This window comes from Scylla paramamosain, chromosome 39 (genome assembly GCF_035594125.1).
Source record: "Scylla paramamosain isolate STU-SP2022 chromosome 39, ASM3559412v1, whole genome shotgun sequence".
NCBI classification, from domain to species: Eukaryota; Metazoa; Arthropoda; class Malacostraca; order Decapoda; family Portunidae; genus Scylla; species Scylla paramamosain.
The window spans coordinates 357501-379282 of NC_087189.1; the positions used below are offsets into that span (position 1 = coordinate 357501).

At 43.5% G+C, this 21782-nt stretch overlaps 1 protein-coding gene and 1 long non-coding RNA gene across 3 annotated transcripts in view; one reads left to right on the forward strand and one right to left on the reverse strand.

Moving 5' to 3' along the window:
* The window catches only part of LOC135091948 (uncharacterized), a 10461-nt gene extending 8135 nt beyond the window's left edge, over nt 1–2326 (reverse strand). The window contains exon 1 of the long non-coding RNA XR_010262709.1: nt 2288–2326. This is a non-coding gene — a long non-coding RNA (uncharacterized LOC135091948). The remainder of the gene's footprint in view (nt 1–2287) is intronic.
* The window catches only part of LOC135091947 (homeobox protein unc-4 homolog), a 42855-nt gene extending 21928 nt beyond the window's left edge, over nt 1–20927 (forward strand). Inside the window, exons 2-3 of one of the 2 annotated variants that reach the window (XM_063990003.1) lie at nt 6098–6270; nt 19701–20927. In XM_063990003.1, coding sequence (XP_063846073.1) covers nt 6098–6270; nt 19701–20435 — 908 coding nt within the window. In that variant the 3' untranslated portion in view covers nt 20436–20927. Of the gene's footprint in view, nt 1–6097; nt 6271–19196; nt 19599–19700 lie in introns of those variants that run through there. The other variant, XM_063990004.1, reaches the window with a different exon arrangement.
* The last annotated feature ends 855 nt before the right edge of the window (nt 20928–21782 follow it).

A 21782-nucleotide genomic window follows, 5' to 3' on the forward strand; every position in this document is an offset into this window, starting at 1 on the left:
TCGCACTCTTAGTTAATGTAATAGTTATAGATCCCATTACACTAAGATAAATAAATAGATCGGGTCAATAATAACGGACATTTTTATCACTCGTTACTTCATATACGTGTCATATTTCATTAACAATAAGTATTTTTTTTCTCTTTTTCTCTCGCACTCTCTTAGTTAATGTAATAGTTATAGATCTCATTACACTAAGATAAATAAATAGATCGGTCAATAATAACGGACATTTTTATCACTCGTTACTTCATATACGTATCATATTTCATTAACAATAAATAATAAGGGTTTTTTTTTCTCTCTCGCACTCTCATTAGTTAATGTAATAGTTATAGATCTCATTACACTAAGATAAAATAAATAGATCGGTCAATAATAACATGCATTTTATAAATCGTTAGTTCACGTGCTTGTCATATTTTATTAACAATTTTTTTCTCACACTCTCTTAGTGAATGTAATAGTTATAGCTCTCATTGCATTAAGGTAAGTAAATAGATCGGTCAATAATAACAGGCGTAAATTTTTATCACTCAGTTTACGTGCTTGTCATATTTCATTAACAATATTTAAGTTTGTTCGTTTTTTTTTTTTTTTTTTGTTATTTCTTTCATTCGTTAGTCGATGTAACTGTTATAGATCTCTTCTTCTCCTCTTTCGTAATATTTAATATCTTTCTATTTCCCTTTTACCTTTTTTCTTTTTTCCTTTTTCTATCCGTGTTCGTCCTCCCTCATATTCTCTTGTCACTCCTCCTCCTCTTCTTCCTCCTCCTCTTCCTCCTCCTCACTCTAGTCTGTATAAGGTTTCTCTCAGTATTTTCTATCTGCAGCATCAATATAAATTCTTCGTTTAAGTAAAAATAATTGAATATACACACAGTAATATGCCTGAGAATGAACCAAATCTCGCTCTATTTTACAAACCATTTATTTTTACTATTTAATTTTAGTCGGCGGCAAATTAGCAAGTCCTCACAATGTTTTCTATTCGCAGTCATCAATATTAATTTTCCGGTGACGTAAAATAATTAAATCTAATTGAATGAAAGTGAAGCCGTGTGTATTTCGCATTTCTTATTTACTATTTAATTTCAGTGGGCGGCAAATGATCAGATCAGGTCCTCTCAGTGCTTTCTATTCGCAAACATCAATTTTAATCTTCCGTTAACGTCAAATGATTGAATATAAACAATACAATAACTGAGAATGAAGAAAATGTGTCTGTTCCGCAAACTACTTATTTATTTATTCTTTTTTTACTATTTTATTTCCCTCTCGGTATTTTCCATTCGCAAACACCAATATTAATCTTCTTTTGTCGCAAAACACTTCAATATAAATACAGTAACATGTGTGGGAACAAGTATCACAGTGTCTATTTCACAAACCACTTATATTTTTTACAATTTAATTTCCCTCTCGGTATTTTCTATTCACAAACATTAAAATTAATCTTCCGTTATCGCAAAACAGTTCAATAAATACGATAACGCGTCTGGGAATAAGTAAGTATCTGTTTCGCAAACCACTTATATTTTGTTTTACTATTTATATTCCCTCTCGGTATTTTCTATTCACAAACACCAACATTAACCTTACGTTGTCGCAAAACAGTTCAATCTAAATACAACAACGTGTCTGGGAATGAAGCAAACCGCTCTCTATGTACATTTGAAAAACCACGTCTTTCCACTATCTAATTTCAGTGCACGACAAATTATCAGGTTCCCGCCTATAAATTTTCGCTCCCTTTACCGACTTCCTTCATAAACCAAAGTAAAGTTAAGAATTTCAACACGTACGGAGACGAGACAGACAGAGAGAGAGAGAGAGAGAGAGAGAGAGAGAGAGAGAGAGAGAGAGAGAGAGAGAGAGAGAGAGAGAGAGAGAGAGAGAGAGAGACTTTAGTTCAAATTATCAGGTTCTCCTCCCACATACCCATAAATTTATTTTCTTCACTGACTTCCTCCTTATAAAAAATTGTCATAAACCAAAGGAAAGCTGAGAATTTCAACACAGACAGAGAGAGAGAGAGAGAGAGAGAGAGAGAGAGAGAGAGAGAGAGAGAGAGAGAGAGAGAGAGAGAGAGAGAGAGAGACGAACACAAACTTTCCTTCACCAGCGAGCGGCCAGCGAAGAAGGGGCAGGAAGCTGAGAAATTAGAGAGAGGAAGGGAGTGAGGTATTAGCGGGGAAGAGGAGAGGTGAGTGTGGGTTAAGGGGGACATGGCGAGGCGCGTTGCTTCAGTGTGATGATGATAACTTCCTCTCTGCTCCACTTACCTTCAGAGCTTCCGGCCAGCGTCTCTCGCTCCTCAAGACCCAAACGTCATTCATTACGACAATTAGGACGCGCTGATGTGAGCCTTTTAGAGCGAGCTGATTCATGGCGTCTGCTTCAAATAGGGAGGAAGGGAGGGAGGGAAGGAGGGAGGGAAGGAGGGAGGGGGAGGGAGGGACATAAGCACCATTTCTACGTACTGTTTCGTCCGGTACTTAATAAACAAAGTAACCATATTTTTTTTTCTTTTCATAATTCCCTTTAAGCTTTCGTGGAGAGAGAGAGAGAGAGAGAGAGAGAGAGAGAGAGAGGAAGCACTCATTCACACACAGTTACCACCTATTCTTTTACATACTCCTCAAAGTGATTCCCTTTCGTGCGTTGTTTACCATGACACACACACACACACACATACACACACACACACACACACACGTGGAGTTTTGCTATACTTCACGCTACGTCGGTAAGTGGCGTGGGTGGAGGGAGGGCTAAGTGGCAGAGAGAGAGAGAGAGAGAGAGAGAGAGAGAGAGAGAGAGAGAGAGAGAGAGAGAGAGAGAGAGAGAGAGAGAGAGAGAGAGAGAGAGAGAGAGAGAGCGTATCACAAACTCATTACCCACCATACGTCAAGACAGCGAAGTCTCCCGTGGCGGCGCGGCAACCCAGCATTAGGAACCCATGCTATGTTATTTTCCACGCTACACCTCTAATTGATTCGAAGGTGTGGGTAGGAATTAGCGCCAACCACCGAGCTTGTTATTCAGTTTAATTACACTCGTTCTAACGCCCCGGCCGCCGACTCCGAGGCAGATGAGAGGGTGAGCTGTTATTTACACCATCAGCCGCCATCCAGCCAGCCGTTCAGACGAGGAGGCGGGAATGCATTGCGGCTGTTTTCTCCTCCCTCAGCGCTATTTTCACCCACTCCGCAGATGCAATTCCGCAACTTAAGTGATATTGATTAAATGGTTCTCCCCAAGCAGCCCACGAACACGCCGAGTAAACGCTGCTGAGGAAAAATACACGTTTGTTTTGGGTTCTGTCAGCTCGGGCGGTGGTGGTGGTGGTGGTTGTACTGGTAGTGGTGGTGGTGGTCAGTCAGCTGCGGTTAGATTGTCACTTGTCTTTTCCTTGATGTGCCGCCTTGCCCCTGGGTGTGGGTGTGTGGGTGTGTGGGTGGGGTGTGGGTGCAGGGGTAAGGGGTAGGGGTGTGGGTAGGGCCCCGCGTCTTCCCTCCCCTGAGCAGTGACCGCGACGCAGATGTTGGCGTAAAAATATTGTAATCTTTGGAATGAAGTTATTAAATTCTTACTTCTTGTTCGTGTTTCGCTCGCTCGCTTGCCTGTCTGTCTGTCTGTCCGTCCGTCCTGCCTCTCTCTAACCCTCTCCTCTCCCTCACACTTACTACACACAAATAAACCCTCGCCATCCAACTAACCAACACCAACACAACCATTTCATCACACGCCGCGACAAATCAGCGATAAAGATTGGCGACGCGTCATAATATTAGTCAGTTTGGAGGAGTTACCCCCGAACACGCCCGACTGCAAAGAAAATGGGGCGGAATATCAGGTAATACGTACTTTCCAGAACTCTTATTACACCGTCGCTTCTTATTTGGTCAGCAGCTGATCGTGGTAAGTGTCCGCCATGATTTCCGCCCCAAAAAGCAACCAACATACAGCGCTGCGCCGCCTGTCCAGAACGTAACACCGGAAGCGGGTTAAGACTACACGGCGTCCTTGCTCCCTCTCTCTCTCTCTCTCTCTCTCTCTCTCTCTTGGAAAGGATAATTTTGTCTTGTTTTCGTTTTTTTCTACTTTCTCTCTCTCTCTCTCTCTCTCTCTCTCTCTCTCTCTCTCTCTCTCTCTCTCTCTCTCTCTCTCTCTCTCTCTCTCTCTTGGAAGAAACGATAGAAACGAAAGGATAATTTTGTCTCATTTTCCTTGTCTTTTCCTCTCTCTCTCTCTCTCTCTCTCTCTCTCTCTCTCTCTCTCTCTCTCTCTCTCTCTCTTGGAAGAAACGATAGAAACGAAAGGATAATTTTGTCTCATTTCCCTTGTCTTTTCTCTCTCTCTCTCTCTCTCTCTCTCTCTCTCTCTCTCTCTCTCTCTCTCTCTCTCTCTCTCTCTCTCTCTCTCTCTCCGGACAGAAAGAAAATAAAACGAAAAAACAAAGGAGGAAAGAAAAAAATAATCACTAACTTTATTTTTCTCTCCATTTCCTCCAGTCCTCCTTCCTTTCCTCCCTCCGTGTTGTCCCTGGAGGAAAACGAGGAAAAGAAGGGCCGGTTGAGGAGAAAGAAAATGGAAAACAAGAGGCACTTTCGGTAAATACAAAGTAATAACTTGGTCTTAACAACAACGGCAGCTAATGAACACCTGCGCCGCCTCCTTCAGGTAATTCTATGAGCAGGGACGGACGGAAAACAAAGCAAATGGAAAAGAAGGAACCATTTGGCCTAACAGAAACCCGTAACTCCGTCAGCGCCTCCTTCAGGAAATTCAATAAAGGGAGACAGAAGGAGATTACGAAGGAACCCGGAACTCCGTCAGCGCCTCCTTCAGAAAATTCAATAAAGGGAGACAGAAGGAGATTATGAAGGAATCCGGGACTCCGTCAGTGCCTCCCTCAGGAAATTCAATTAAGGGAGATAGGAGGAAGTAATATAGAAATCGGGACCTTCTTCAACGCCTCCTTCAGGAAATTTTAACGAAGGGAAATAGGAGAAAAATAACGAGAAAAATAAAAAAAAAAGAATGAACGATTTCGCTTTGACAGAAAACTAATAGTACGGTTTTAATAACAAGAGAAACACGTCACTTTCGTCGCCTTCTTCAGGAAAATTCAATGAAGGAAGACGGAAGGAGAGAGAGAGAGAGAGAGAGAGAGAGAGAGAGAGAGAGAGAGAGAGAGAGAGAGAGAGAGAGAGAGAGAAACAATAAAAAAAAAGCATAAAAAATAAGAACGAACAATTTGATATAAACAAACTAATATCTAGATTTTAACAGCGAAAGACAAAACCAGCCACTACCGCCGCCTCCTTCAGGTGAACCAGTGACCGTGGAAGGAAAATAAATAAGAATGAACGATTTGGCTTCAACGGAAACTAATATCGTCATTTTAACAGCGAAAATAACGTACCTAGTATCTTCACGCCTCCTTCAGGAAACTCAGTGAAGGGAGACGGATGGAAAGTAGCAAGGAAAATTAAAAAGAAGACACGATTTTGCTTCCATTTTAACAACACCAGACACAAGACACCACCTTCACCGCCTCCTTCAGGTAAACAAGTGACACTGGAAGAGAAAAAAAAATAGAAGGAACGATTAAGGTTAAAAAGAAGATACTAACTCCATTTCAACAACACCAGACATAACACACCGCCTTCACCGCCTCCTCCAGGTAACAAACACAAACTCTCTCTCTCTCTCTCTCTCTCTCTCTCTCTCTCTCTCTCTCTCTCTCTCTCTCTCTCTCTCTCTCTCTCTCTCCTTCCGATTTTGCTTCTACACAAACTAATAACTGCATTTTAACATCAATAAACACAAGACACCACCTACACCGCCTTCTTCAGGTAACAAACACACAAACTCTCTCTCTCTCTCTCTCTCTCTCTCTCTCTCTCTCTCTCTCTCTCTCTCTCTCTCTCTCTCTCTCTCTCTCTCTCTCTCATTCCTATTTTGCTTCTACACAAACTAATAACTGCATTTCAACATTGGTAAACACAAGACACCACCTTCACCGCCTCCCTCAGGTACCAGACTCATATTAAAACCCACCCTCTTTCTCTCTCTCCCCCAAACAGACCCAGACGACGCAGACGGCGACGCGGCGGCCAAGAGGCGACGCTCCCGCACTAACTTCAACTCGTGGCAGCTGGAGGAGATGGAGCGGGCGTTCGAGGGCTCCCACTACCCCGACGTGTTCATGCGGGAAGCCCTCGCCATGCGTCTGGGCCTCACCGAAAGCAGAGTCGCCGTGAGTACTGCCTGGAGGAGGGAGTCTGGGGGCGCGGCGGTCTCCTGCGGCCACGGGAGGGAGACTGAGGGATTGAGTGAATGAGGCTTGAGCGACACAGTAACACGATAAAGGAATGAGGAAGGGAAGAAGAGGATGTGTTTCTATAAGTAATGGGCTTCTAAGGGCGTGGGGGTCTCCTGCAGCTACCGTAGGAGAACTGACTGAATGACTGACTGACTGACTGATTTATATATAATTCTGGGGCTGTTTTATCGTTTTAAATCTTTATACGGGGAAGAAAGAGGAAGAAAGAGGGGAAGAAAGAGACGGAAGACTTATTGTAATGCTGTACGAAGGATTGCTAAGGGCGTGGCTGGCTGACTGACTGACTGACTGACTGATTACAAGTTTAGCGATACTGCATCACTATAGACTGACTGACTGACTGACTGACTGACTGACTGACTGACTGACTGAATGACTGACTGACTGACTGAATGACTGAATGACTGACTGACTAACTGACTGACTAATGAAAACTTTACCAGTGCTGCATTTTCATAGATTGCATAAAGCGGAAAAAATAAAAACACCCATAAGAACTTGCAGTACATATTTCCTGAAGGTATAGCTGAGTAATTCCTACAGTTAAGAGAGAGAGAGAGAGAGAGAGAGAGAGAGAGAGAGAGAGAGAGAGAGAGAGAGAGAGAGAGAGAGAGAGAGAGAGAGAGAGGCTAACGAATCGATAAAAATAAAAAAGAGAGAAAGATAAAAGAAATAAAATCATACCACATCACAATCACATTCTGCCGTTACAAAATACTCAAATCAGCAAAAAAGGAAGGTTAAAATAGCGATAATAAAAACAAACCACAGATAAGCTAAAAGAGAGAATATATATACGAAAGAAAGTGATAATATAACTCTTATAAACTTCTAAGGGACATTTCTAAGAGCATCATGACTCTTGCAGCTAAGGGAAGGCTAAAAAATCAAAGAAAAAAACGTACAGTCGCCCTTGTAAGATTCTAAAGGGTATATCAAAGGGCACTCTCGACTCCTGCTGCTAAGAGATATACGCAAGGGAGGAGGAAGCAACATAACCAGCAAAAACTAAGAAACAAGGTGAACAAAATGAATAACTCGGGTGTGAATGATTATTAATGTCAAAATGAGAGGGTGGGAGAGGGAAACGAGGCGGCAGATGTGAGAGGTGAGTAAGTGGAGAGGTAAGTGGATGTGAGAGTGAGAGGAGAGAGTTGATGTGGAAGAGTGGGAGAAGATAAGAGTGTGGACACGTGTCATTACTCGCAGGTGTAAGGAAGTGAGAGAGAGAGAGAGAGAGAGAGAGAGAGAGAGAGAGAGAGAGAGAGAGAGAGAGAGAGAGAGAGAGAGAGAGAGAGAGAGAGAGAGAGAGAGAGAGAGAGAGAGAGAGAGAGAGAGAGAGAGAGAGAGAGAGAGAGAGAGAGAGAGAGAGAGAGCTTTTAAAGAATGATGGCTTAATGACAGGTGAGAGAGGGAGTGAGTTGTGAGAGCCAGGTGTTTAGTAAGAGAGAGAGAGAGAGAGAGAGAGAGAGAGAGAGAGAGAGAGAGAGAGAGAGAGAGAGAGAGAGAGTTTTCAAGTTGCTATCTCTAATTATTCATAAAGTGGAGCAATCTCTCTCTCTCTCTCTCTCTCTCTCTCTCTCTCTCTCTCTCTCTCTCTCTCTCTCTCTCTCTCTCTCTCTCACTTAATTATCTTTCCATTTCTTTTTATCTACTTCAAAAATTCTTCCTTAATTCACATTTTTTTTCCCTCTCCCTCTCCCTCTCCCTCTCTCCCCCTCTCCCTCTCTCCCGCTCTTCCTCTCTCTCCCTCTCCCTCCCTCTCTCTCCCTATCTCCATTTCATTGCCTTTTTGTCTCTCCTTATTGCCCAAAGCACCACGACAGTTGCTATTCGGGCAAGAACGAACAAAAACACACACACACACACGCACACACACCGAGAGAGAGAGAGAGAGAGAGAGAGAGAGAGAGAGAGAGAGAGAGAGAGAGAGAGAGAGAGAGATAGCAAGACCTCTATGCGTTTTATCTGTCTCTTTAATGTCTCTGTCTCTCTGTTAGCATTCTCTCTCTCTCTCTCTCTCTCTCTCTCTCTCTCTCTCTCTCTCTAGTTCTCTCACATTTCTCTCACAGCATCGCATTTCTCTTCTCCCCTCCCCTCTCCTCTCCTCTCCTCTCCTCCCCTCCTCCTCCTCCTCCTCCTCCTCCTCCTCTTAAACACTTCGAAACAACATGAAGCTTCGTCACAAATTAGAGAAAAATAGGAGAACTGAAAGAGAGAGAGAGAGAGAGAGAGAGAGAGAGAGAGAGAGAGAGAGAGAGCCCGTTCAGTGAGTGGGTTGTTGAGACAAGCATCGGAATCAAGGTGGAAAATTGTTCATGTAAGAAATAGACTCAGCTGATTAATGGCTCCACTTTTTGTAAGGTGGACCGTGGACCGCTCAACCACTCGCCTCCACCGCCGGGAGAGTGGACGGGAGGGTGAGTGGGCGAGTGGAGGCTAACGATGGAGAGAAGGAGAACGAAAGAGGAGAAAGAGGAGGAATGAATGGTCAGAACGAGGGCAGAGAGGATTTAAGAGAGGAAGGGAAGAAAGTGGAGGGACTGGAGGGAAGGGAGGGAGGGAGGGAAGGAGGGAGGGAGGGAGGAGGGAGGGGTTTCTAGGTCAGTTAAGGTGTGGTTTGATTATCTGCTGCCTTGTTTTGTTAATTGCCTCGTTAGCTTGTTGGGGTCGTTATGGGTTTGTCTGTTGGAGTATGACACCTACACACACACACACACACACACACACACGTACCTACAAACACACACATAAACAGCAAAGGCACCAAACACATACCTTGCAAAACGCCACTGAAATACATCAATTTTATTCATTTTTATTTATTTTTTTACTTTTCCTTAATTTTGCTCACATGAAAAGAGACATACAGTAGGAACAAAGGATTACTACTACTACTACTACTACTACTACTACTACTACTACTACTACTACTACTACTACTATTACCATATCTACCACTACAACTCTTTCTCTCCGTCTCCCTCTCTCTCCCTTATCAAGATATAAATAAATTCCTCTTAGTTTCAAGGCAAGGTGAGACAGATAGCAGGTGTGGTGGTACGCTGGCACATTCCCACGTGATCAATGGAGCCAAATGTATGGGTTTGTTTGGGCCCGAGTGGCGAGACTTCTGGGAGAGCGTGTGGCTGTGACGGGCTGGGCTAGGGAGAGAATAGGGAGACGAGAGGGAGAAGTTTTAAGTGGTGTTAGTTTGGCTGGAAGAAAGCTTGTGTTGTTAGGTTAGAAAGGATGAAAGGTTGTCTTGTTATTTTAGAATGAAAGTTTGTGTTGGTTTGAGGCTGTTTGTGATTGTTTTGTTTGTTTGTTTGTTTGTTTTCTTGTTTTTCTCGTGTGTGTTTGTGTTCGTGTGTTTGTTTGTCGTAAGAATGTTGTTTTGTGTTTTGTTCGTTTATTCATTACTATTCTTTCTTTCTTTCTTTCTTTCTTTCTTTCTTTCTTTTGTTGTTGTTGTTGTTGTTGTTGTTGTTGTTGTGTGTATTTGTTTGTTAGTTTTCTGTGTTTTTGTCTCCATTTTTTTTCGTCTTTTTTTTGTGAGAAGGTTAAGGTTTTGTTCATTACTGTTCTTTAATTTGTTGTTGTTGTTGTTGTTGTTGTTGTTGTTCTGTTCTGTTCGTTTGTTTGTTTGGTTTGTCTGTCTGCTTCTTCATTACTATTTTTTCAATTCTCGTTTTCTTTATTTTCAAATCTCATAGTCCCTGCGTCTGTCTCCCTCTCTCCTTGTAGCTCTCCCTTCCTAACTCTTTCTCTATTCTGACAGTCTTTCTGCGTCTATCTCCCTCTCTGACCCTTCTTAACTCTATCAATTTACCCTGACAGTCTCTCAGCATCTCTCTTCCTGTTTATCTCCCTTCCTAACTGTCTCCCTATTCCTCTCCTTTCTTAATTCTTTCTCTTTAGTCTAATAATCTCTTTGTCTCGTTGTCTCCCAGTCTCCCTCCCTTCCTAACTCGTTCTATTTACACTAACACCCTCTCTGCGTCTCTCTCCCTGTTTATCTCCCTTCCTAACTGTCTCTCTATTCCTCTCCTTTCTTAATTCTTTCTCTTTAGTCTAATAATCTCTTTGTCTCGTTGTCTCCCAGTCTCCCTCCCTTCCTAACTCGTTCTATTTACACTAACACCCTCTCTGCGTCTCTCTCCCTGTTTATCTCCCTTCCTAACTGTCCCCCTATTCCTCTCCTTTCTTAATTCTTTCTCTTTAGTCTAATAATCTCTTTGTCTCGTTGTCTCCCAGTCTCCCTCCCTTCCTAACTCGTTCTATTTACACTAACACCCTCTCTGCGTCTCTCTCCCTGCTTATCTCCCTTCCTAACTGTCTCCCTATTCCTCTCCTTTCTTAATTCTTTCTCTTTAGTCTAATAATCTCTTTGCCTCGTCTCCCTCCCTTCCTAACTCGTTCTATTTACACTAACACCCTCTCAGCATCTCTCTTCCAGTCTATCTCCCTTCCTAACTGTCTCCCTATTCCTCTCCTTTCTTAATTCTTTCTCTTTAGTCTAATAATCTCTTTGTCTCCCTCCCTTCCTAACTCATTCCCTTCCTAACTCGTTCTATTTACACTAACAATCTCTCTGCGTCTCTCTCTCCTTGTCTCCCTCCCGTCACAACACAGCCAGCCAGCCAGCCAGCCATCCAGCAGCCAGCCAGGTGTTCCTCAGGGCGCGAGTGTGAAGGTGCTGCAGTTTATTATCACACAATAGAGACATTGGGCTAAATAACACGCGCTCGTAAATTTGCCAAGGGGGAAGGAAGCGAGAAAAACTGGAATTTCACTTATCTTCACCAGCGTAAGATGTATTAATATTGAAACTTCACCAGCTTCTCCCTAAAGGTAAAAGGTGCGCGCAGGTAAATGGGAAAATACCTTACGAGTTTATGAAAGGAAAATGGTAAAGGTGCGTGTGTCTGTGTGTGTGTGTGTGTGTGTGTGTGTGTGTGTGTGTGTGTGTGTGTGTGTGTGTGTGTGTGTGAATTCTTAGGGTGATTAAGGGTGAAAATAAAAGCGTTAATTTCGTGTACGTGTTTTTATTGTTGTTATTACTGTTATTATTGGTGTTTTTTTTTATTTACTTTTTTATGGGGTTGGGTGAAGGTGAAGATAAAGAGAGAGTGAAAAATAAAAATGTGCTACGTGTATATTAAATAATTTCATGTTTTTTTTTTTTTTTTTTTTTTTTTCTTTGCTTTTAACCCTTTCCCGTTCTTTCTTCCCTTTTATAATTTTTATCTTCATTCATCATTTACTTGTACAGTGTGAGTGTGCGTGTGTGTGTGTGTGTGTGTGTGTGTGTGTGTGTGTGTGTAGAAACGTGCTGTCATGTATGTATGTATGTATGTATGTATGTATGTATTACCTTCCTCCCTCACTCTCTTTCTCTCATTTCTTTCTCTCCATAACCCTTTCCTCTATTCCATTCCTCCCTTCTCTCCCTTCTCCCCTCCCTTCCCTCCACCCCCCTCCCATTACGCAGGCAAGGCCCCCCCACTCCCCCTACTTCCCTACATAGCCCCCGCAAATTGCATGACGTACCTCCTCCTCCTCCTCCTCCTCCTCCTCCTCCTCCTCCTCCTCGTCTTCATCATGGCGGACTTTGACGAAATTATTAGGGTTTCGTTCGTGATTTTCTCAGTTCGTGCCGCTTTGTCTACTCCCCCTATTGCTCTCTCTCTCTCTCTCTCTCTCTCTCTCTCTCTCTCTCTCTCTCTCTCTCTCTCTCTCTCTCTCTGGAATCGTTGTGTGTATACGTATTAAATTTGCAATCCTTCCTATTCTTCCTTCTCCTCTTTCTTCTTTTTCTCTTTTCTCCTCCTCTTTTTCATTATTGTTATTGTTATTATCATTATTATTGTTATTATTATTACTACACTTCCTCTTTCTCCTCCTCCTCGTTTCACAATATTCGTGTCTTTTTTTTTTCTTTCTTTATTTCTTATCCTCAAACGTCAAAACAAAGAAACACACACACACACACACACACACACACACACACACACACACACACACACACACATGAATCATCGTCATCATCAGACAGGTATTCTCAGGTAAGAGGCGGGTATGAGGTACACAGGTGAGAATTTGTGGGAAATAATTAATGAGAGAGAGAGAGAGAGAGAGAGAGAGAGAGAGAGAGAGAGAGAGAGAGAGAGAGAGAGAGAGAGAGAGAGAATGTGATCGATAATAATGATTTAAGAGATACAGTCAGCCATAATGGATCTCTCTCTCTCTCTCTCTCTCTCTCTCTCTCTCTCTCTCTCTCTCTCTCTCTCTCTCTCTCTCTCTCTATCTCGATAAGGGCGAGGATGGAAAAGAAAAATGAAAGGAGATGATAGGAAAAGCAAGAATAAGGAAGGAAGAAAGGAGGGAAGGAAGGAAGGAAAGAAGGAAGGAAGGAAGGAAGGAAGGAAGGAAGGAAGGAAGGAAAGAAGGAAGGAAGGAAGGAGAAAATAGAGAGGAAAAGGAAATAAGAGAAAGATAAGAATGAAAAGACACGGAATAAATGGAAAAAATGAGAGAGAGAGAGAGAGAGAGAGAGAGAGAGAGAGAGAGAGAGAGAGAGAGAGAGAGAGAGAGAGAGAGAGTGAGTGGTTTGAAGCCATTAAAGCAAATTACAGTCGACACTCTTAAAGATTTAGTTATGAACCTGATCCCCCCATCTACCCCCTCCCCACCTGTCCCCTCCCCCCACGCACCCCGCTGGGACTCACCTGGGCGCCTTATTACCTGTACGTACCACTACCACTACCACCACCGCCACCACCACCACCACCACCACCACTCCCTACTTTGTTTATTTTGCATGTGTGTTTAAAATATTCGTGTACTTCAATTTTTTATGTCATTTTTTTCTTTTTTCTTTTCTTTCCTTTTTTTCTTGTGTTTGTTTTTATTTTATTTTTTTGTGTATTTTATGACTCCGTTTGTTTTTTCTTCTTTTTCTTTCCTTTTTTCCTCTTCTTTTTTCCCCTTCATGTTTTTTTTTATTCTTGTCTACTTTTCTTATTCTGTTTTGTATATTTTTTGTTCGTTCCTCCAGAAAAAAAGACACGCTCCTCTTATACTCTATAGCAAAACAAACAAACAAACAAACAAACAAACAAACATATTTTCAAGCTAATTCTCGTCTCAAAAACAAATTAACAACCTTTTTATCACTTAACTCTTTCACTTCGATGTAGATCAAAACTTGCACTATTCTTTTCTAATCTATTTTCTAAACTCTTTTAACACTGTCATGCTACTTCTCTTTATAATTTATCGAAAAACAAGCACATTTTTCAACCTCATTCTTTTCCTTTAACAAATTAACAACCATTTCATCATTGCCAAACTTATTTACTTTCTCTTATATTCTTCACTCTTAAAAACTCTTTCATTACACTAATCTCTAGCAAAACCATCATATATTCTAACCTTTTCTCTTTCCCTCAACAAATTACTAACATTTTTCGTCATTATTGTGTTCTACCTTCTCATGGATCTACTTAAACACACCTAAATGTCTCTCCTACCTCTGCATACAATTAACAGAAAGACAAACGTACATATTTTCAACCAGTTTCTCCTTTCCTCTCAATGAAGTAACAATCATTTCATTATAATCAAAATTCTTTCACTTCCTCTTAAGATCAATCAAATAATGTTCAACTTTTTTTTTTTTATCTATATCAAAAACATCATATTTTCAACTTACTTCTCTTTTTCTCTGTCAATGAAATAAGCTTTTCTCTTATTTTCGATCCATTTATCTGTCTCTCAATGAAATAACAAGCTTTCCTCTTATTTATAGCAAAACAAACAGATTCTCAACTCATTTATCACCTTCTCTCAATGAAATAACAAACTTTCCTCTTATTTATAGCAAAACAAACAGATTTTCAACCCATTTATCACCTTCTCTCAATGAAATAACAAACTTTCCTCTTATTTATAGCAAAACAAACAGATTCTCAACTCATTTATCACCTTCTCTCAATGAAATAACAAGCTTTCCTCTTATTTATAGCAAAACAAACAGATTCTCAACCCATTTATCACCTTCTCTCAATGAAATAACAAACTTTCCTCTTATTTATAGCAAAACAAACAGATTCTCAACCCATTTATCACCTTCTCTCAATGAAATAAACTTTCCTCTTATTTATGGCAAAACAAACATTTTTAACCCATTTATCTCCCTCTCAATGAAATAACAAACTTTCCTCTTACTTATAGCAAAACAAACAGATTCTCAACCCATTTATCACCTTCTCTCAATGAAATAACAAACTTTCCTCTTATTTATAGCAAAACAAACAGATTCTCAACCCATTTATCACCTTCTCTCAATGAAATAACAAACTTTCCTCTTATTTATAGCAAAACAAACAGATTCTCAACCCATTTATCACCCTCTCTCAATGAAATAACAAACTTTCCTCTTATTTATGGCAAAACAAACATTTTTAACCCATTTATCTCCCTCTCAATGAAATAACAAGTTTTTCTCTTATTTATACCAAAACAAGCATATTTTCAACCCATTTCCTTCTCCCTTAATGAAATAATAAGCTTTTCTCTTTAAACAAACATATTTTCAACCCATTTCCTTCTCCCGCAATGAAATAACAAGCTTTTTTCAATACTTATACCAAAACAAACATATTTTCAACCCATTTCCTTCTCCCGCAATGAAATAAGAAGCTTTTTTCAATACTTATACCAAAACAAACATATTTTCAACCCATTTCCTTCTCCCTCAATGAAGTAACAATCTCTTCTTCACTGGTGACGCGTGGGTGACAAAACGTTGACTGGTTTGTGAAGTGTAAATCATTTCACGGCGGGTTCTTGAAGTCTTGTGAAAATCAATGTTTATGTTCGCCTCTTAATGTTTTATTCAGTCAATGACCACGTGAAGCGAGTCTTAAATCTTCATACTACACGCCTCGCCACGCCTTGCTATTTCTCTCTCTCTCTCTCTCTCTCTCTCTCTCTCTCTCTCTCTCTCTCTCTCTCTCTCTCTCTCTCTCTCTCTCTAGTTCTTTCTCTTTCTCCTCTTTTGTTGTGTCTATTTTTCGCGTTTTTCTCTCCTTCCCTCTTTCTTTAGTTTTCTCCTCTTCTCTTTTTCTCTTCTTCCCGTTCCTTGTTTCTCTCTCTCTCTCTCTCTCTCTCTCTCTCTCTCTCTCTCTCTCTCTCTCTCTCTCTCTCTCTCTCTCTCTCTCTCTCTCTCTCTCTCTCTAGTTCTTTCTCTTTCTCCTCTTTCGCTGCCTCTATTCCTCGTGTTCCCTTTTCTCTTTCTCTCTTTCTCTCTTTCTCTCGTTGTCTCTCTTCCTCTCTTTCTCATATTCTATATTCGTTTGCTGTGTTCCCTCCTTCTCTTTCTCTCTCATTCTCTCCTCTTCTTTCTCTCTTTTTCTTCTCTTTTACACCTATTTCTCGCGTGCTTTCTCTCTTTCTCCCCTTCTCTCGTCTTTATTTTCTCATATTCTCTCTTTCTCTCCTTCTCTCCTCTTTATTTTCTTATCTTTCTCTTCTCTTTCATCTGTTTATTCCATTCCTTCTATCTTTTTCTCTTTCTCTCTTTCATTTTCTCTTTTTCTCCTCTTCTACATTTATTTCTTCCTTTTCCTTCTCTCTTTCTCTCCTTCTCACCTCTTTATTCTCTATCTCTCTTTCCTCTTCGTTCTACATTTTTTTTCTTGCTTTTTCTTTGTTATTGAAATTGTCGATGTTATTTTTTTGTTTGTTTTGCTTTTCTTATCATCTTTTCGCTCTTCTTATTTTGCTTTCTTCTTTCTTCTTTGTTTTTTTCTCATTCTCTCGAATTTTCCTTGTATTTTTCTCCTTTATTTCTTACTTTCTTTCTTTTCTTGTTTCTGTATATATTTTTTTTCATCTAACTCTTAATTTTTTTTTCTTCTTCTTCTTCCTCTTCCTCTTCCTTTGACCTCCCTCCAAATGTTGACCTCGCACGCATCTTGGGTCACGTGGCAATAATGATGATGATGATGATGATGATGATGGAATAAGAGAAAGAGAGACAGACGGAACAGAATGATAATGGTAATAGACGGAGATGAAAAGGAGAGGAGACAGAGGAGAGAGAGAGAGAGAGAGAGAGAGAGAGAGAGAGAGAGAGAGAGAGAGAGAGAGAGAGAGAGAGAGGGAGAGGAAAATAACGGAGCCAAATTTCTTTCTCATACTCGTAAAAATAAGAAATAAAATGAGGAAATAAATGAGAGGAAAAAAAGGGAAAAAAGAGGAAGGAAATAATGAAATAAATATAAAGAAGAGGAATTGAGAGAGAGAGAGAGAGAGAGAGAGAGAGAGAGAGAGAGAGAGAGAGAGAGAGAGAGAGAGAGAGAGAGAGAGAGAATGAATGAATGAATATTTGACGTGCTTCAAGTGTAGTCGTGTGTGTGTGTGTGTGTGTGTGTGTGTGTGTGTGTGTGTGTGTGTGTGTGTGTGTGTGTGTGTGTGTGTGTGTGTGTGTGTGTGTGTGTGTGTGTTTGGACAATGCACACCACGCTTTCTTCATTCATTATTCATTTATTCATTCATTCATTGGCTCATTTCACACACTGACAGTCACGTGTGTGTGTGTGTGTGTGTGTGTGTGTGTGTGTGTGTGTGTGTGAGAGAGAGAGAGAGAGAGAGAGAGAGAGAGAGAGAGAGAGAGAGAGAGAGAGAGAGAGAGAGAGAGAGAGAGAGAGAGAGAGAGAGAGAGAGAGAGAGTGCGTGTGTATACCAGTCCACGTACACACACACACACACACACACACACACACACACACACACACACACACACACACACACACACACACCTGTACTACCTTTTAATCAAATAAAAATTACACGTGAACCAATTTCTCTTATTTTGAAAACGCTCATTTAATTTGATTACCAGAGAGAGAGAGAGAGAGAGAGAGAGAGAGAGAGAGAGAGAGAGAGAGAGAGGTGGACGAGGTAGGTATATAAACACTAAACCATCCTTCTCTCTCTCTCTCTCTCTCTCTCTCTCTCTCTCTCTCTCTCTCTCTCTCTCTCTCTCTCTCTCTCTCTGATCATGCGTGTCCCAGACTTATCAATAAACGATCCAATAAGCGTGGAAGGGGAGGAAAGGGAGAGGAAAAAGAGCGAGAAGGGAAGGAAAGGGGAGAGGAAAGAGAGAGCGGGGAAAAAAAGGAAAATCTGAGGAAAATTGAGTCTGACCTTGAGATTTGTGTGTTTTTTCCTTCTTTTTCTTTTTTGTTCTTTTCTTTTTCTATTTTTTCTTCCTTTCGTCTTTTTTTTCTTTTCTTCTTTTCATTTTTTCTTGTTGTTGTTGTTGTAGTTCTTGTTCTTGTTCTCCTCGTCCTCCTCCTCCTCTTCCTCCTCTTCCTCCTCCTCCTCCTCCTCCTCCTCCTCCTCCTCCTCCTGTTTTCCAGCCTTTAATTTGCAACATTTTCAATATTTTTTTCTTTTTTCTATTTTCTCTTTATTATGATCTTGTTTCTCGCACGCTGCTAAAAAACGCCCTCTCTCTCTCTCTCTCTCTCTCTCTCTCTCTCTCTCTCTCTCTCTCTCTCTCTCTCTCTCTCTCTCTCTCTCTCTCTCTCTCTCTCTCTCATATTTACACCCTCTCTTACCTACCTACGTACCTATCTAACTCTCCCTCTCTCTCTTTCTCTCTCCCTCTCTCCCTCCCTTCAATTTTCTCTCCCCTTCTTCCCTTTCATCACTTTCACTCCTCCCTGCCTCTCCCTAGCCCATTCCTTTTTCCTCCTCTTCCGCCCTTGCCTTCACGCTCTCCCTCTCCCTCTCTCTCTACCTTCGATTCACAAAATTACTTAATTCACCTTTCACTGACTGGGGAAGATCAAGGTGTGTTTACCTGGCCATTAAACTTCTAACTCTATCTGACTATTGCTTTTTTTTTCCTTTTATTCCTCTATTTCCTATTCCTTTTAATTTACTATTTAAGAAGCAATGGTTAGTGTGGAAGGGGGAGTAAGGGGAGGTACGAGGATGGGAAGGAGTGAGGGAGTAGGGGAGGGGTGGGAAAGTAAGGAAAGGGTTACGGGGTAGGGGGTTTTAAGGGCTGATAAGGCCAGGGAAGGGGGAGTAAAGGGTTAAGGTAAGGACAGGTAGGGAGAATAAAGGGTTAATGGCAGGTAAGGGGGATTAAAGAATTAAAGGCCAGTTAAGGGAGAATAAAGGGGTAAGGGAACCAAGTAAGGGAGAATAAAGGATTAAGGTAAGGCAGATTTCAGGTGCCAGGCCAGGTAAAGGGAGATTAAGGGTAGGTAAGCCAGGTAAGGGAGAATAAAGAGGTAAGAGAGCCAAGTAAGGGAGAATAAAGGATTAAGGTAAGGGAGATTTCAGGTGCCATGCCAGGTAAGGGGAGATTAAGGGTAGGTAAGGGAGAATGAGGAGATAAGGGGGCGCAGTAAGGGAGAATAAAGGGTTAAGGACAGGTAAGGGACGCGACTCACAGTAACACCGCTATGCTTGTTTTGTAGATATTAATAAATCGAGCTGATATACCCAGCGTGCAGGAATAGCGTGATGGGACCCCTGCCCCCCGCTCCCTTCACCCTTCCCGCACGCATCCTTAACGGTGGAAATAGCTCGGTCACTCGTACGCTACACAGGGGAGGCGCGGCATGGCAGGCAGTGGCAGGCAGTCTTCACCTGTCGGCAGCCGCGCATTAAGGCTAAGAATTGCATGCGGTGGAGAGGCGAGGGAGGGAGGGGGGTGAGGGGGGCCGGCGAGTGTCTGGATATCTATTATGATGGTGCAGGGGGCGCCATTACAGCACGCACGCACTAGTCGCCGGGGAAGGTGACACAAATTGAATTGACGGTCGATGCTTCAGTGGCGGCGACTCCTGTGTGTGTGTGTGTGTGTGTGTGTGTGTGTGTGTGTGTGTGTGTGCGAGAGGTGGGGTGGGGAGGGTAGAGGGAGTGATCAAGTGCATGACGGTGACGGACGAGGCGAGGTTAGGGAGGTGAGGGAGGACAGTGGCGGCGGCGGCGGCGGCGGCGGCGGCGGCGGCAGCGGGCCTGACCTGACAGAGAGAGAGAGAGAGAGAGAGAGAGAGAGAGAGAGAGAGAGAGAGTATTATCAAGCGGGTGGGATCAGTGTTTGGTGTCGCCACGCACGAGGGTGTGAAGGGCCAGGCAGGGAAGCAGGCAGGCGGCGCGGCGTGTTGCTGCTGCTGCTGCTGCTGCTGCTGCTGCTGCTGCTGTTACTGGTGTGTTGCTGTGTTGCTGTGTAGCTGTTGCTGTGTGTTAGTGCGTGCCTGAGTGCCGGTGCCATGCGTGGGTGTGCTGACGCGTGCTTTGCTGTGTTGCAGGTGTGGTTCCAGAACCGGCGAGCCAAGTGGCGCAAGAAGGAGCAGACGAGGAAGGGCCCGGGGCGCCCCGCCCACAACGCCCACCCGCAGACGTGCTCAGGCGAGCCCATCCCGCCCGAGGAGCTAGAGCGGCGGGAGCGCGTCCGCCGCGAGAAGAAGCTCCTGAAGCAGCTGGAGCGGCAGCAGCGGAAGCTTGCCCTGAAGGGCGTGCACGTGAGCCTGGAGCAGCTGCGGCGCGAGTACGAGAACCAGCACAAGCCGGAGCCGGAGATCGACGTGGTGGGCGACGCCTCGGACCAGGACGAGTCCCGGGACTTCTCCGACCTGGGCCTGGGCCCAGACTCCTCGCAGGAGCCGCCCACGCCCACGCCCACAGCCACGCCCTCCTCGCCCAAGAGCCCCGCCACGCCGCCCGCCAAGCGGCCCCGCCCCTCCACCTTCTCCATCGCGTCGCTGCTGTCTCTCTCCGAGCCTGCGGACTGCCCGCCCACCCCGCACGACCCGCCGCCCGACGCCCGCGACGCCGCGCCGCCCTGCGAGGCCACGCCCCTCGCCGCCACCCGCAGCCCCGCCCCCCTGCCTCCCGTCCAGCCCTCCCCGGCGGGCCATCCACACCACCTCCCCCAGGACACCTCGGCCCGGGGGGAGGAGCGCGGGCCCCCGCCCCTGCCGCACCTCCCGTCCTCCATCAGCGTCAGCATCAGGAGATCCACGCCCTCGCCCGGGGACCCCTAGCCGCCCTCACGTGAGGCGCGGCGCCGCCCCTCGCCGCGGGGGGCACCCCCTCCCACTGACTGAAGCTTTAGTGTGTTGGTCTGTCCAGCATGGCAGGGGGCGCCGATCCCCGCCCCCCTGCAGCCGCGTGATATTAACTGTGCAAAGGACCGACAGCCAGACAGACCGACAGGTGTTCCCCCGACTATCCGTGGCCGCGGACGGAGGCGAAACCACCACCACCACCACCACCACCACCACCACCACCACAACCACCACCCCTCACCCCTCCCCTCACCCCTCCCCTCACCCTCACCCTCACCCCGCCAGAGAGCGACCCTCATCCGTAGCGCCTAAGTTCCCTCGGTCTTATTTATTCGTGTCATATCTCATCGTGGTCTGGAGATGATATATTTATGTTTCTGTTCCGTCTCGTGTCAGCGTCTGTCTGTACTCCAGTGTTAAATGCATATCTGTGGAGGCTGCTCGTGTAAATATATCAACACAACTATACCCCGCGTGTCTTGCTCTGTAACCCCACCACCACCACCACCACCACCACCACCACCACCACCACCACCACACACACAGCCTGTTGCTGCGCTGTTATAGAAAACGAGGAGCGAGTGACGGAATGCTCTGGATGAAGAACAAGAACAAGAAGAACAAAAAGGAGGAGGAGGAGGAGAAGGAGGAGGAGGAGAGTAACAAATAGTAACGAAAAAAAGGCAAGGATTAAATGAATAAATATATAAATAAGAAAAAAAAGAAAGAAAAACCGAGAGAAAGAATTTGAGTAATAGGTAATAACAATAATAAGTAAACAACAACAACAACAACAACAACAACAACAACAACAACAACAACAACAAGCAAGGCTAAAGTTAATTATAAACATTCTTCACATGCCTTTATCTCCTTCTTATAATCTCCTCCTCCTCCTCCTCCTCCTCCTCCTCCTGCTGTACCCTCAAAGAACCATAAGAGCGAAACCAGAGGAAGAAGAAGGGAAATTACCGCACATTCTTAAAAAAACTACGGTTGCATAGATCTTTCTTGCCCCCAAACAGTGACAGGTGAGTGATTAAGAGTGCGGCAGGTGAGACGCCTCCTTCAGGTAATACAAAAAGTAACAGGTAAAAAAATACAGGTAAGGATGATTCAATAAATGAGTAAATGGAGGAAGAGGAGGAGGGAATGGATGAAGGGAATAGAGAAAGATAATGATAAATGGGGTGTGTAGATGAATGATTGGATAAATGTGTGGATGAAGGAAAGGTGAGTGAATGGCGAGGAAGAAGAATATGATGAATGAGTGAATAAGATAGAATTAAGAAAATAAAGGAGAGATGAAGAGAAAGGTACAAG